Here is a 14124-nt window from a genome sequence, read left to right as displayed (position 1 = left end):
AGCCAATGGCGGGGCGGGAAGCGGGGAGGGGGCGGGGCATGGGCGCCAGCCGGCAACGTGAGCCCGGCGGGGCGGGGGGCACGGGGACCCCCCCGGGGAAGGACCCCCCCAGCCAGGGCAGGGAGCACCGGGGCTCCCCCATTCCCCAAAGCAGGGACCTCCCAGCCAGGGCAGGGAGCACCCAAAGGCCCCCCCCCAAACTGGGAGCCCCCCAGCACAGCACCCCATATCCCACAGCCCCCCCGGGGGGGGGGGCAGGTGTCCCCCCAAGAGTGCGGGTGACAAGTGGGGGCCCCACCCCCAGCACCGCTTCCTCCCCAAACTGATAACTGGGGGGGTGAAGCACCAGCCCCCTCCGACCACTCCCCTGCTCCCCACACCTCCATTTTGACCCCAGGACTTCCCTCAGCCTCTCCCCGCGCCTGGGGCAAGCCAGGTGTTAATTAATTAGCAAAAGACATTAATTAGCAAAAGACGAAAGCCAAGAAGCAAGTGGATCACCCCACTGTCTGAAAACACCCAGCTGGGCCGCTGAAAAATAAGCAAAAAAAAAGCGGTTTTCTGCAATAGAAGGCCCCAAACGGGTGCTGCTGCAGCAACAGTGTTTTAATTTATTTGTATAAATTTATATGTATTTGTGCGACACAGGAACTAAAACGTTTTGGGGCATAAAGTCCCCAGGACATGCAACTGCAATGGCTCGGGGAAACAACCGGATGGAGGTTTCCAGCAGCCTCCTCGTCCACGTTTTATTCCTGAATTACAAAAATAAAAGGAAAAATATATACAGGGTTTTATTGTAACGGGGAACAGGGTGTGTCAAAAAACAGCAACAGGAAAAATACAACGAAATCCCGGTGAGGAATAAACCACGAGGGATATTGTAAAAAAAAAACCCCAAACAAACAACAAAACCAAAGACTCCGGGAAACGGTGACTCGTACCCGCTCTGGCTGCGGGGCAGGGCGAGCGCGGCGGGATTTGTTGGGAATAACCCCAAATTCCTCTGAAATCCGGTCTCTGAGCCGCCCGCGCCAGGGAGCGACGTCCTTCTCGGCGGGTGGTTCTCCCCCGAGCGAGCCCAGCGTCAAGCGATGAAATCCAGGGGTCTGTTGAATCCTCCTTTTCTGTTCATGTACTGCCTGCGGCCGGAGGGGAGGAACTGGCATCAGCGCAGGGACAACACCCCTGTGGGGCTCCCACCTCTAAGAAATCCACCCCAAAAATATCCTGTGAACGCGCTCAGCGGCCGCGGGGAATCGAATTCCCCGCAGATTCGCACAAACGAGGGCAGGGAACCTCCCAGCGAGGAGGTGGCTCGTTTGGGCTCGGCTCTGGCCAGCTAAAAGCCAAAGCCCGGCAGCACAGCCCAGCTGCACGCTCCAGTTTCCATCAAAAAGGGAGCAGAATTGATAAACTGAGTGGTTGGTTTTTTTTGGTAAGAAACAGGCAGTGTTGCTTAAGCAGGCCCGCTGCTCCAACTCCGCTCAGGCCACACCTGGCCCGTCCTGCCCGCAGGCAACGTGCTCTTTCGCCGCTCATCTCTGTGCTTTCACCACTTCCAGGAGAAACCAGAGGCCTCTTACCTCTGTTTGACAATAAACCAGCAAACTTTGCTTTTTTCTGAAGGCCCGAGAAGCCAGATCGCCCCCGCTGCACGCACTGAGAGACAGCAGCTTCGCTGTACGGCCGCAGAGTTTCCTCCGCGCTGCGTTACCTCATCAAAGAAATTCTCTTTCCTCCCAAAAAAAAAAAGGCTGGGCACAAACCTGTACTTCCTCTTCTGGGACACGTTGATGGCGTACGCATTTGCGGCACCGTCCACCTTCTTCCCCTGAAAGACATTAAGAAAAAAGGTCACAAAACTGAGCGTGTTACCCCCAAAAAGGGCACAGTGACACCACCAAGCCCATCGGAGGCAGCTGTGGGCTCCACCAAGCCGACCCACACTCACTTTTGTTGTGTCGAAAGAGGCAAACCCCATCGTTTTCATCATCTCAATTTCCTCTTCTGTCTTGCCCTGCAAATCCTCCTCTGCAGAGGGAAATAAATGAGTTCAAAAAACACAGCCACTGGGGTTCACCAAAAACACTTTAATCAAGCACCCGCATGTCCCCTGGGCTGGTCCCAACCCGAATGGGGAACCCAGGATGTATTTAAGGAGGAAAATCCATCCCCTCACCTGTGATCTGACGCTCTTTGCCTTTGGAGTCCTTTACCTCCTTCTTCTCTTCATCCCGCCGCTCCTTCAGCCGCGGCGGGGAGGAGGAGCTGGATCGGTGCCGTCTCGGTGACCTGATGTTGCAAACGCAGGGGTGTTTGCAGCTCCCCGGCTGTGCCGTTACCACAGACGGTTTTACAGCGTTCACAAGTTCCCACCAGCCCCTCGCTGCCCTTGGCCGGGCTCTCCAGCTCGTCCCCACCCCGGTGTTGGTGTTTCTGCCCCTCACCTGGACCGTCTCCTGTGCGGGGAGCGAGAACGGCTCCTCCTCCTGTCCCTGTCCCGGGACCGCGATCGCTCTCTTCGCCTCCTCTCCCTCTCCCGCGAGGTGGACCGTGAACGCCTGCGCTCTGCTCGGAGAAAGGCAGCGCTCGGCTTAGTTTCTGCATCCTCACATCTCTCCCCTTTCACTGCCCGATTTTCAGAGAAAATCTCACCGACGCTGCGACAGCTTCCAAGCAGAGACTCTGTAACAACCCCCTCCCACCGATCCCTCCATGGCTGGGCTCAGAGACCCCCACCAGCACCCCCAGAAGTGGGAAGAGCGGCAGGAAAAGCCCTTCACCCAGGAGTGGGGTGACCAACCTGTCGGCAGGTCGGTCCCCGAAAGGCTGAGGTGCGTGGAGGGGGACGGGATTCAGTGTGCGGGAGGAGGAGGAGGAGGTGGAGGAAGGGAGCCTCTGCTCTCCCCAGAGCGAAGAACAGAGGGGTTTTACCGCCCTGGAGGAGTTTTACCCCCTCGCCCAAGAGCTGGGTGAAGCCCCAGGGCCCTCCCCTACCCCTGGGCCGCGGGCCTGGGCTCCCCGCCCCGGGCCTGGCTCCTCCACCTTCCCCCCAAGGGCCCGGATCCTTCCTTCCTCCCGCCGGATCCTCCCCGGAGCCTCTCCCTGAGTCCCCCCGCCCCGCTCCCACTCCCCATTCCCCCTCACCGCGCCGCGGCGGCGACCGGGAGCGGCTGCGGCCCATGGCCGCCCCTCAGCCCGCACTTCCGGCCGCGCTCCGCGCACTTCCGGTCCGTCCCCCTTCCCGCTCCCGCCGGAACCGGCGCCGCCGCCTTTCGGTTCCGCAGCGAACACGGTCCGGGAGGGTCCCCACGGCTGCGGGGCGGCCTCCCCTCCGCATCCAGAGCCGGGGCCTGCGGGCCCGAAGCCTCGGCGAGGCCGTGATCCCCCACCCCGGCAGCGAGGCCGTGCTGTCCCGGCCCAGGCCCCCGGGGCGGCCATGACACCCCCTCAGCCCCCGCCCTGCCCCAAGCTCCACAGCGCTGGCGGGTGCCAAACACGGGGTTTATTTACAGACAGGCGTTACACAGCGCTTTCCAGCGACGATTGTCAGACACCGGCGGTTGCCCTCGCCAGCCCGCAGGCAGGTGGATGCCCCGCTCCCGCCCCTGCTCCCCTCCAGGCCGCGGCGGCAGACCCGGGGGCAGGCAGCCTCTTCTCAGCTTCATTTCAGTGGGTGTTCAGCAACCGCACCCTCACCGGGGCCCTCCGGGCTGGGCCCGGGGTGTCTGCCAGCCCCAGGCAGCAACACAGGTGTGAATCCAGTTGAAACCCTGGCATCGCCCTCCTTTTCCTGCGGCGTGTCGGTGTAGCTGTGGCCAAAGATGGAAATCCGGCCTCTCTTCCTTTCAGTTGAGGGTGCAGATATGGAGGGCGATGAGCACAAGGCCTGTGGGCCGTGATCAACACCTCTTGGGACACTGGACTAACGATATGCCTCGCAGCCGGCAGCCAGGGATACATCCCCACCTCCCCGCTGCAGAAAACCCACACCCAGAGCCCAGACTGGGGTGCTTGGGTCCAGGCAGCCTTGCCAAAAAGAGGGGAGAGAAAAAGCAGCGAGCCAGGGGCCTGCCTGCAAGCAGCGGGCAAAACGCTGGCAGGGGAGAAGGGAAAAGTTATCCGGAGGGGTGATCCTGTATCTGTTTTCTTCTAGCTAAGCGCTGAGGACCCACATCGCGGCGGCGGCCATTTGAGCCTTCCTCCCTGCTGAAGGCACCGGTATCTTTCCCTTCCCTACGCTGCATGAGATGACTGATGCGCCCCAGACTTCCACCGAGGGGGGAAACAAATCCCTGTCTCCTCTGAAAAACCCCCAGCCCTTGGAGAAAAGGGGTCACAAAACCCCTGGGGACAGACCCTTGGAGGAAAAGGGGCTGCAGCCTCCCTGCGGCGGCACCGGCTGCTCCAGCGCTGGGCTGTGCGGCAGTGTTGTAATTCAGGTAATCGCCCCGGGAGCGACCGTGCCGGCTGGGGGATGCAACGCAGCTGTCCCTGCGGGGGCTTTTCTGGCCTGGGTCATGCAGGGGGACAGGCTAGATGGCAAAAATGGCCTCAAGCAGCCTTAAAATCAGTGGCAGTAAACAACACCCCACGGGAAACGGTTCAGAGCTGTGGTTTGTGGCTCAAAGGCTGTCTGCTGAAGAGACAATGAGTATAGGCACAAGCACCGGGCTGCTGTTGCCGCCCTCCGTCACGGGTGGTGAGTTTAGGAGCTGAGGGTCTCCCCTCGCCCCCCACTCTCACCCTGGTCCTTGCAGGAGCATGATGGGGCGGCTGTGGCTCTAACCCAGCACTGGAGCTTGGGGTGGACCTTAGACAGGGCAAATGCTCTCCCCAAATACTGGGCTCAGGTCGGCTCTGGGGCTCCGGCAACGTACCTGCTAGGTGTGTATTTTTGTAATTTTTAAAAGCTTCTCACGTTTGACTTTTCAATTCAGAATTTGCCTGACACACCCCATATCGCAGCTCTGCAAAGAAAACCAACCTGTGTTTACAAACCTCCTCCCTTTGACTGCTCCCTGCCTGCGCCCCGCTCCGCCCCATGTCTTCGCCCCCAAAATTGCTGCCTGGCCCACGGGCTTTCTGCTCTTCTGGTGGGGAAAACAAAAACCAAGAGCTGCCTCGCAGCAGCGAGCAGGCTTTGAAAATGTAGTGGTGGCACGTGGGAAAATCATATTGGGGTGAGGAAACCCAGTGCCCTCGGAGGGGGGGTTCTGGGGCTCCTTGCTGCAGCCCAAGCCCCTGGCAGACAGGACCCGGTGGGCGCTTGGGCTCTGTCAGGGAAGCCCTTTCCCCACAGCAGCGTTGCCCACGCAGGCAGCTGCCCGTGCAGGCAGGCTTGGGGTGAGCACCCCCAGAAGATGGCAAACCCCTGTGGTTTGCAGGAGGATGGGGGCCGATCCTGGTGGTTTTGTCCCCTAAATACCAGCGTTGGAGCAGCTGCGGGGCAAGTGGGCGTCGCTGGTTTTCTTCTTCCCTTTGGGCACGGCTGGGAGGTTGTAACAATGGGTCGTGTCGCCGTACGGAGCGCTGGAGGCGGGGAGGCGAGGCTGGGTGGGACGGGAACGCCAAGGAGGAGGATTTTATCTTGTGCTCGGGAGTCCAGAGCTGGGGAAAAGCAACGATCTGGCCTTGGCTGCGTGCACGGGCGCTCGCTGAGCCCGGGGTCGGTGCGAGCAGAGACCTGGCACAGCGGCGGGCGCGGGTGCCGGCGTCGCCGGGAAGTGGTGGTGGGGTTGGGGGTGGCGGTGTTGGCAGTGCCTCTGACTGAAGTGAATCAGCAGCGTGTGTTCATCCCAAAGTAGCACTTAGTGAGTGAAGTTTTGCTCAGTTTTAAATAACACAGACACTTCCCGGAGGCTCTTTTCTTCTCCCTTCTCAGGTGCAGTTCGTGCAGTGTCGCGGGGGCTTTCCCGGCGGTGTGAAATCCTCGTACGGTGAATACGTGAGACGGTGGCACCAGGAGAAGGGGACTGAAAGTGGCTTTCCGTCCCGGGGAGAGGAAGATTACGATCCTGGAAGGAAAGGCTCCCAGGCCCACTGCCTCGGCCTCTCCTTCGGGGAGAGCAATCCCTCCACGTTCGGCTTGAGCTGATTCCCCTGGCGACGTGGCCAACAATTTTGCCCCAGGGGTGAAGCCAAAGCCATTCCAGCGGAGCTTGAAACAGAAGGTGAAAAAAAAATAACAACAAAACACCCTTTTCTTCCTCAAACCAAGCGGATTTGGGCTGCGCCCCACATTTCACGAGGGCTCTGCAAGCGGCGGGTGGGGAAAAAAAAAACAACCCTCAGCCCACGCGTGGGAAGGGGCTGGTGCCCAGGAGGGAGAAGGGAGAGCTCGTGGGAGGAGGGAGATCGCAGCGGGTATTTCCCCAAGCGGCAAACAGGGGCCACAATCTTTCGTAAGCTCAGTGACCGCCTCCAAAAGCGGGTGACAGGGGACGAGGTGCCTCGTGCCAGGAGTACCCAGAAAACAACTCGCCTCCGGGGTTTTCGGCTGCGCCTCGGCCAGACGCACGACGCAGGAGCCGTCCCTCCGCCTCAGCGCCTCCGTCCAGAGAGGTTCCCGGCCGCCGCTGCGGCGGGAGGCCTCGGAGGAGACTCAAGATTCGATCTTTTCCTTCTTTTTGCCTTTTTTCAGGAAAGACGGGGTCCGGAATTTCTTCTTCTTCTTCGAGGGTGATTTGGAGGGTGAACCTTCGGGGGAGACGGGGCTGCTGGTCACCGTCTCCTTCTCCTTGGGGGCATCCTGGTTGGCGTCGGCGGGGGCGGTTGTCCGGCTCCCCGTTTTGCCCAGGTTTTCCTCGGTGCTTTGCTCCTCGTCCTTCCCGTTTACCACCGCCGGCGGCTCCTTCTCGGTGGCGGAATCGGCCGGCGCTTGGCCGCCGTCCGCCTTCTTGTCACCTTGGGGAGGGGAAAGAGGAGAGGTGAGGCTTGGGGCAGCGGTGACCGGCGCTGTGGAGGTTTAAATTTCCCCCAACTCGCCGGTTGAACCTGGGCAGGAGCAGGATTTGGCTCCCACGGACGGAGAGCGCTGGGACCAAATCCCCTCCCGCTGCAGGCGCTGCTTTCCTGACTCTTCCCCCCCCTCCCCGCGGGACAAGCGACGGTGGGATGGAGAGCTGGGAAGAGGCAGGCAGGGAAGGCGGCTGGCTCCGTCCTGGCCTCGCCGCTGGAAATAAAGCAGGCAGCAAAAAAAACCCAAAACAAGGCAACCCAAGGCATTTCCTTCTGCAAAACCCTGAGCGGGGTGTCGCTCCCCAAAGGAGCGCGTCTGAAACGGGCCGCGGAGAGCAAGGTCACCCCGAGCTAGCGAGGCTCAAGGACGGCCTCTCCGTACTTACTACGGTGACAAGTATTCAGAGTCAGAGGTAACTCCTTGGGTGAAAGCCACACGTGGAGGAAAGAGAAAGGAAGACGTTTGTGGAGAGACAGACAGACAGACACCAGAGACACGATGAGAAAGCGAGAAGCCTCTCCCGCGCCCCGAGACCCGCTGCGGTTTGTAGGGAGCGTAAAATAACGGGAACGTCGCACCCGTCGACGCGTTCGGAGGGGGACTGAGGTGTCCCCTGCCACCCCGCAAAGCCACTGGTGGACGCTCACGTCCTCCTGCTGTGACGTTCAAGGCAAGTGGTGCCTTTGCGATGTGAATCCCCGTCGGTGCTCGCCCCCACCGAAGCGGGGACCCCCCGAGGGAAAGGCAAAGGGATGCGGGAGGGTGACATTTATCTGCGTTTTGGCGTGGTCTGGCTACAGCCACCCTCATCCCCCTCATTTTGGTTGCTCACTGGACACCCCAGCTCCTCCTCTCCGCTCGCTGGGCGAGCCCGGGCGCTCGCCGGCCCCACTCACCCTCCGAGGGCTCCGCAGGCGTCGGGGCCGGGCTCTCTGCCGGCACCGCGGCCGGGCTCTGCAGCGGGGAGGCGGGGGGGGATTTTTCAGCGGGGGGAGCCTGGCTCTCCTCTGCAGCGCTGTCCTTCTCGCCTGCCGGTGGAGAGATGCGCTGGCCCCGGGGTCCGCTGGGTGCCGGGCCCCGAGGGGGATTTGGGATCAGGGCTCCCCTGTACCCCTCCTACCCTGCAGCCCCAGCTTTTTCCTCTCCACCTCCTGCTTGTACTCCTCCAGCTCCTGGTCCGTGAGCTGGCTGAAGGGGTTCGGGGGCTCCGGTTCGGGGGGTGCCTCCTCCTGGGACGCCTCTTTGGCCTCTGCATCCCCCAAATGGCTCTCTGTGGACTGAAAGAGCCCCCCCGGAGCGGTGTCACCTCCCCACCTCCAACTGGTGGGATGCCGAGGAGGCAGGGAAGGGGCTGGGTGCTCCGGGGAGGGGACGTGGGGCTGGGGACACGGGGGGACGCACGGGGCTGCGGCTGGTCTCGGCGATCACGCTGGCCAGCAGCTGTGACTGGGGCCCGGCCGACTTCACGTCCTGGCGGTTTTGCTCCCGGATCTGCGGGCGAGATGCAGAGTGAGGAGAGGGAAAAAGCCTCCCCCTTGCCCCAGGGTCTGCCGAGACCCCTGCACCCGCGTCCCAAAACCCATCGGGGACTTCCAAGACGGGGACTGTACCTTGTTCCTCATCTCCAGCACCTCCTGCGGGTCCGTGTAGAGGGGCACAAACTGGTTGGGGTTCTCGATTCGGATGGGGGTCCCGCTGCTGCCTTTTTCCACCTCGTCTGCTTTCAGCCACTGCGTGTGGAAACCCCGATAAATACACATCAGTGAAGAGAGGAGACCCCAATAAATGCATGTTGCATAGAGGGGAGACCCCGATAAAACCTGTGGTGCTCGGCCCTCAGGGCTGGGGAGGTGGGATTTTAAAATAAATATAGGGTCGGGGGGCTGGTGCCATTCCCCAAGCCAGCCCCCGTCCCAAATTAACCAACCCCCCCTCCCCGGGACGTCGTGGCAGCCCCGCACCGTCGTCTTAGTTTTCTGGCTGCCGGCGCTGCCCTGCTGCTCCTCGGCCACGTTGACCCTCATGTAGGTGTTGGGGGTGTTGAGCCACCGCGTCTTCTCCTTCTGTTGCTTCTGGGCGTGCTGCCGCAGCGCGGGCACGGGGGCGGCCTCCTCCTCGAAGACGAAGGCCGTCACCGTGGCGGGGATCAGCACGTCACTTTTGGGCTTGCTCTTCTCCTGCACGAAGGGGTAGCGGTAGGTGTAGCCCGTGCGGTAACCCTGGAAAGGCAGAGAGCGCTCGGTTGTGAATAATACAGGGATAAAAAAAAAAAAAAAAAAGATATTTTTGTGCGTTTCGGGGGAGCTTGATGCTTTTTGGCACTGGCTGGTGCTCACCAGGTTGTCCAGCATCCTCATCAGGGCTTCGAATTCGTGCTCGCCCAAGCGGCTCTTCTGCATGGGCCCGAAGGTGCTGCCGGCCCAGCGCACGGAGCCCACCTCGTGGGGCCGGTGCTTGGCGCGCTCCAGCACGATCAGGTTCTCCGCGCCGCCCGCGCTCGCCAGCGCCGACACCTACGGCCGAGCCCGGGGAGAAGCAGCTGATGCAGCCGGAGGGGGATGGCCCCAGACCTGCCCGCGGGCCCCGCGGCTGCGCTGGTCTGTCCCATCCTGGGCACTGTGCTGGTGGCAGAGACCTGGCACAGCTCAGTGCATGGTCCCAGGGCACAGCGCTGGCTGCAGAGACTGTACACAGCTCAGTGCATGGAGCCAGGGCACAGCGCTGGTGGCAGAGACCTGGCACAGCTCAGTGCATGGAGCCAGGGCACAGCGCTGGTGACAGAGACCTGGCACAGCTCAGTGCATGGTGCCAGGGCACAGCGCTGGCTGCAGAGACCGGCACAGCTCAGTGCATGGTCCCAGGGCACAGTGCTGGCTGCAGAGACCTGGCACAGCTCAGTGCACGGTCTCAGAGCAACCCGCTGCCTTCAGAGACCCAGCACAGCTCAGCGCAAGCTCCTGGGGCACGGTGCTGGCAGCTGAGCCCGTGCACAGCTCGGTGCACATTCCCAGGGGCATCACCCTGGCAGCTGAGACCACGCACAGCTCAGCACACGCCCCGGCACGGGCCGGGCGCTCACCTGGATCTCGCAGGCCGCCTGCAGATGGAAGATGCTGTAAAAGGCCTCCTCGGCGGTGTCACCCAGCGCCAGCACCCCGTGGTTGCGCAGCACCAGGATCTGCAGCACCGAGCACGGGGAGGGGAGACGTCAGCGGGGCAAGGAGGAGGGGACGGGGACAGCGGGGTGGCCCTCATCCCCCCCCCACTCAGTGTCCCCTCACCTTGCAGGTGGGACCGAGGGATTTTTGGAGCTCGACCCGATCGGCTTCGTCCTCCACCTCCCCGCGGAAGTCGAAGTAGGCGACGTCCCCCAGCAGCAGCGCGGCGCGGGAGATGGGCAGCACGCCGCAGCGCATGGCCGACACCTGCGGCGGAGCAGGCAGGGTGACAAAACCCCTCCCCGTCCCCCCTAAAAAATCCCATTTGTCCCCCCCCCCCAATATCTTACTGCGGCGGTGGCCGGCGTGTGCAAGCGGATGATGCAGCGGGTGTCGGGGCGGGCGGCGTAGATGGCGGCGTGGAGGCTGAAGCTGCGGGCGTCGGGGGCGAAGCTGGTGCTGCCCTGCTCCACCACGGCCCCCAGCACGTTCACCTTGATCTGGGGGTGGAGATTTGGGGGCTCAGAGGTGGCTGGTGCCCCCCCACCCCAGGAGGGTTTGTGGTGGGGGGGATGACAGGGACAGGCGCACTCACCAGGCTGGCGGCTGTCACCTCGCTGCATGCCAGCCCCTGCGGGGCCACCAAGAAATGCTCCTGCTCCTTGCTCACCCGCAGCTGCGCCAGGAAAAAGCCCATGTGGGTATAAAAAAATTAAAAAATAAACAACAACCCCCCCACCCCCAAACCTAACCCTTCCACCAAAACCCCCCAAAAATCCTCAGCTGCCCAAAATCATCCCAAACTCCCCCCTCCCCCAAAAAATCAACTCCCCCAACAGATCCCAACCCACATATAAAAACCAACTCCCCCAAAGAACCCCCCAACCCCCCCAAAAAAACCCCCAAACCCCTGCCCCCCCCAAAACCACCAACCCACTCAACCCCCCCAAAACCCACCCCCAAACCCTGTAAACCTCACCCACCCAAACCCCTCAAAACCCCTCCCAAGAAAACCAACCCCCCCAAACACTCCCCAAAGCCCCCCCAAAATATAAGACACCCAAAAATTTCCCTCAACACCCCCCCCCCGAAAAAACCCCCCAAAACTCCCAACCCCTGCACCCTACTCCAAAACGCCCATAACACCCACCCGTCCCAAACCCCCCAAACAATCCCAAAGCCCAAAAGTACCCCCCTCCCGAAGGGAACACCCCCCCCCCCGACCCCCCCCCACGGTGTCGGGGTGCTCACGGTGACGGCGGCGTGTCCCAGCTGGGCCCAGCCGTAGAGGTCGAGCAGGCGGTGGATGCTGCCCACCTTGCAGCGCATCAACCGCTCCCCCTTGGCCAGTGCCGGCGCCTCGGGGCCGTGCAGGTCATTGATGGGGGTGACAGCTGCCAGCCCTGGGGACGTGCCACCCCCTCATGGTGAGCGGGAGATGGGGAGGGGGGGCAGGGTTAACTCCCCCCCGCTCCCCAACCCTGGGGGTTTTGCAGGGACGGGGGAGCAGAGGGTTGTGGAGCTGGGTTTGGTCATCTCAAAGGTTTGGTGGCCCCTAAGGTTTGATGGTCCCAAAGGTTTCAGGGGCCCCCAAGGTTTTGGGGACCCCCAGGTTTCAGGGGTGACTGGTTGGGGGCAGCAGAGTGACCCCCCTTCTGTCCCTGAGGTCCCAATCCCTCCCTACCCCCTTGCCCTTTCCCACCTCCTCTACTAGAAATGAAAGGAAAGATGGAGCCCTACCAGATCTTTTATCACCTACAACCCCATAAATTAAGAAAAACCCTCAAAAATTTCACCAAATTGTTCCATTTTCCCCCCAGAAAGCCCTTGGCAGGTGTGGCCGTACCCATAGGGGAGGTGGGGAGGACAGCGGGGGACGTGGTGGCCATGAAGTCAGCGATCTGCCGCAGGGCCCAGACGTGGGACGAGTTGTTCCCCTTCTTCATCTGCTCCTGGATGAGGCTCTCCAGCTCCTCCCTGAAAGACTGCGGCATCCCGGCCCCACCAGTGTCACCTCCCCCGGGACAGGGACATGGTGACCGAGCAGGGACCATCCGGTGGCACCGGGGTGGGGGCACCACCAGCTTGGTGGAAGTGGCACCAGCAGCTTGGTGACATGGTGATGGTGGCACCATGGGCTTGGTGTCAGGGACACCACCGGCTTGGTGACACGGTGATGGTGGCACCACCAGCTTGGTGGAAGTGGCACCAGCAACTTGGTGACACGGTGATGGTGGCATCACGGGCTTGGTGACGTGGTGATGGTGGCACCATGGGCTTGGTGTCAGTGACACCGCTGGCTTGGTGACACAGTGATGGTGGCACCACCAGCTTGGTGTCAGGGACACCACCGGCTTGGTGACACAGTGATGGTGGCACCACCGGCTTAGTGACATGGTAATGGTGGCACCACCAACTTGGTGGCACAGTGATGGCAGTATCGCCAGCTTGGTGTCAGTGACACCACTGGCTTGGTGGCATGGTGACAGCGGTGGCACTGGCAACTTAATGACAGCACCACCACAGGCTTGGTGGCAGTGACATCACCAGCTTGGTGGCACGGTGGTGACAGTGGCACCACCAGCCAGGTGGGGACATGCCCCGAGCCAACACGTGGGGGCATTTGCTTTGGGATGGGAGGGATGGGGTGGGGACAGGAGGTGGGGTGGGGACAGGAGATGGGGTTTGGGGACAGGAGTTGGGGTTTGGGGTCCCTCACCGGGCTCTGGAGGATCATGGTGACCCGTTTCTTCTGCTCCATCATGTTGAAGTCCTGGCGCAGGTCGGCCGCCATGTTCCGCGCCCGCAGGTACTCGGGGTCATCCTCGGCCAAACCCTCCAGATACCGGGGCGCAGGGGCGGGGGGCGAGGGCAGGGGCTCCGGGCTGGCGGCCGTGCTCATCCTGCCGGCGGGACGGACGGACGGACGGTGTCAGTCCCCGTCACCCCCATCCCCTCCACAAATACAGATTGCGAAGAAGCCACCGAAAATATCCCCCAGCTGCGCCCCGGAGATAAGCCGCGGCCGGCCCCCGCCCTGCCCATCGGTGTGATGAGTTGGCAGCAGGAGACACTCGGGGGGGGGGGGGGGGGTGTCCCCGCTGCCTGCACCGCCCAGGCTCAGTTACCCCCCCCCCCGGGGGGGGGAAGCAGCGGCTGAGAACGGGCAGCTCAGTGCACTGATGGGAGCAGCACCGGTGACACCCGCCCTGGGGCGGCCCCAAAACGGGGCCAAACGCCATCGAGGGGTTGACGCCGCGGTGCTGCCGCGTGTTTCGGGGGCCAATTGCAGCCCCCGCGGACCCCCCCCACCAGCTGAGGGTGTCATCAATGAGGTGTTTTGGGGGGGCTGCTCCCCCCAAATACAGGGCATCGCTCGCACCCCCAAAAATATGAGGGGGTGCACACGAGGAAGAGCCAGTTGCCCAAACCTGAGCTGCTCCCCCAAATCCCAAGGGGCACCCCCAAACAGAGCCCCCCCCCCCCCCCCCATCACTCGGTGCTTTCACCAATGTAAAAGCAGAGCATCTCCCCCCCCACCACCCCCCAGAGCTCCCCATGTCCCCCCAGTTTTGCTGCTCAGGGACTGACCTGGCTCAGAAGAAAGTGGGGGGCCTTTTCCAGGGTAAAATTCGGGGGGGGGGGGGGGCGTGTCCCACGGCAGCCCCCGGCCCACACCAGAGGGCGAGCGTCAGGCGGCGGTGAGGTCCTGAGCATCCCCGTGGATTTTCCCCCCAAGAAGGAGAAGGGAGAGCAAAGGGGTGTCTAAGGGTCCCCCCGCCATCACTCGGTGCTGGGGTGGGGGGGGGACACCCCCAGGTTGCATCCCGCCCCCCCCCCCCCCCCGCCACAAGCATCCCTGGCCGCCTCCGCCCTCGCCGCACCCAACGCCGCTGCGGCAGCCGCAGGGATGGCGGATGAGGATATTTTAAAAAAAAAAAAAAAAAAAAAAAAAAGAGATGAATTGGGGGGTGTGGGGGGGGGCCTGCAGCATTGCACCCC

General features: G+C 62.3%; 2 protein-coding genes across 3 annotated transcripts; both read right to left on the bottom strand.

The window, feature by feature from the left end:
* Positions 1-588: 588 nt before the first annotated feature.
* SNRNP27 (small nuclear ribonucleoprotein U4/U6.U5 subunit 27) lies at positions 589-3234 on the bottom strand. Its single transcript, XM_074852262.1, has 6 exons — positions 3151-3234; positions 2451-2571; positions 2183-2295; positions 1955-2034; positions 1770-1834; positions 589-1142 (listed from the first exon to the last, which is right to left on the bottom strand). Exons 1-6 carry the CDS (start codon positions 3185-3187, stop codon positions 1088-1090), a joined length of 471 nt encoding a protein of 156 aa, XP_074708363.1. The 5' UTR covers positions 3188-3234; the 3' UTR covers positions 589-1087.
* Positions 3235-3493: 259 nt separating this feature from the next.
* On the bottom strand, positions 3494-13830 carry ADD2 (adducin 2). Of its 2 annotated transcripts, XM_074852013.1 has the most exons (15): positions 13714-13830; positions 12842-13025; positions 11969-12107; positions 11374-11525; positions 10718-10798; positions 10473-10622; positions 10246-10389; positions 10044-10142; positions 9301-9477; positions 8926-9183; positions 8575-8694; positions 8366-8455; positions 8085-8241; positions 7861-7992; positions 3494-6909 (listed from the first exon to the last, which is right to left on the bottom strand). In XM_074852013.1, the coding sequence occupies exons 2-15, from the start codon at positions 13022-13024 to the stop codon at positions 6608-6610; spliced, it is 2184 nt and encodes a 727-aa protein (XP_074708114.1). In that variant the 5' UTR covers position 13025; positions 13714-13830; the 3' UTR covers positions 3494-6607. The 2 variants fall into 2 exon arrangements, with proteins under 2 accessions (XP_074708114.1, XP_074708113.1); XM_074852012.1 differs by lacking the exon at positions 13714-13830 and having other exon boundaries at positions 11969-12976.
* Between the last annotated feature and the right edge of the window lie 294 nt (positions 13831-14124).

Source organism: Strix uralensis, chromosome 28 (assembly GCF_047716275.1).
Source record: "Strix uralensis isolate ZFMK-TIS-50842 chromosome 28, bStrUra1, whole genome shotgun sequence".
Taxonomy (NCBI): domain Eukaryota; kingdom Metazoa; phylum Chordata; class Aves; order Strigiformes; family Strigidae; genus Strix; species Strix uralensis.
This window is presented reverse-complemented; position numbering and strand designations above follow the sequence as displayed.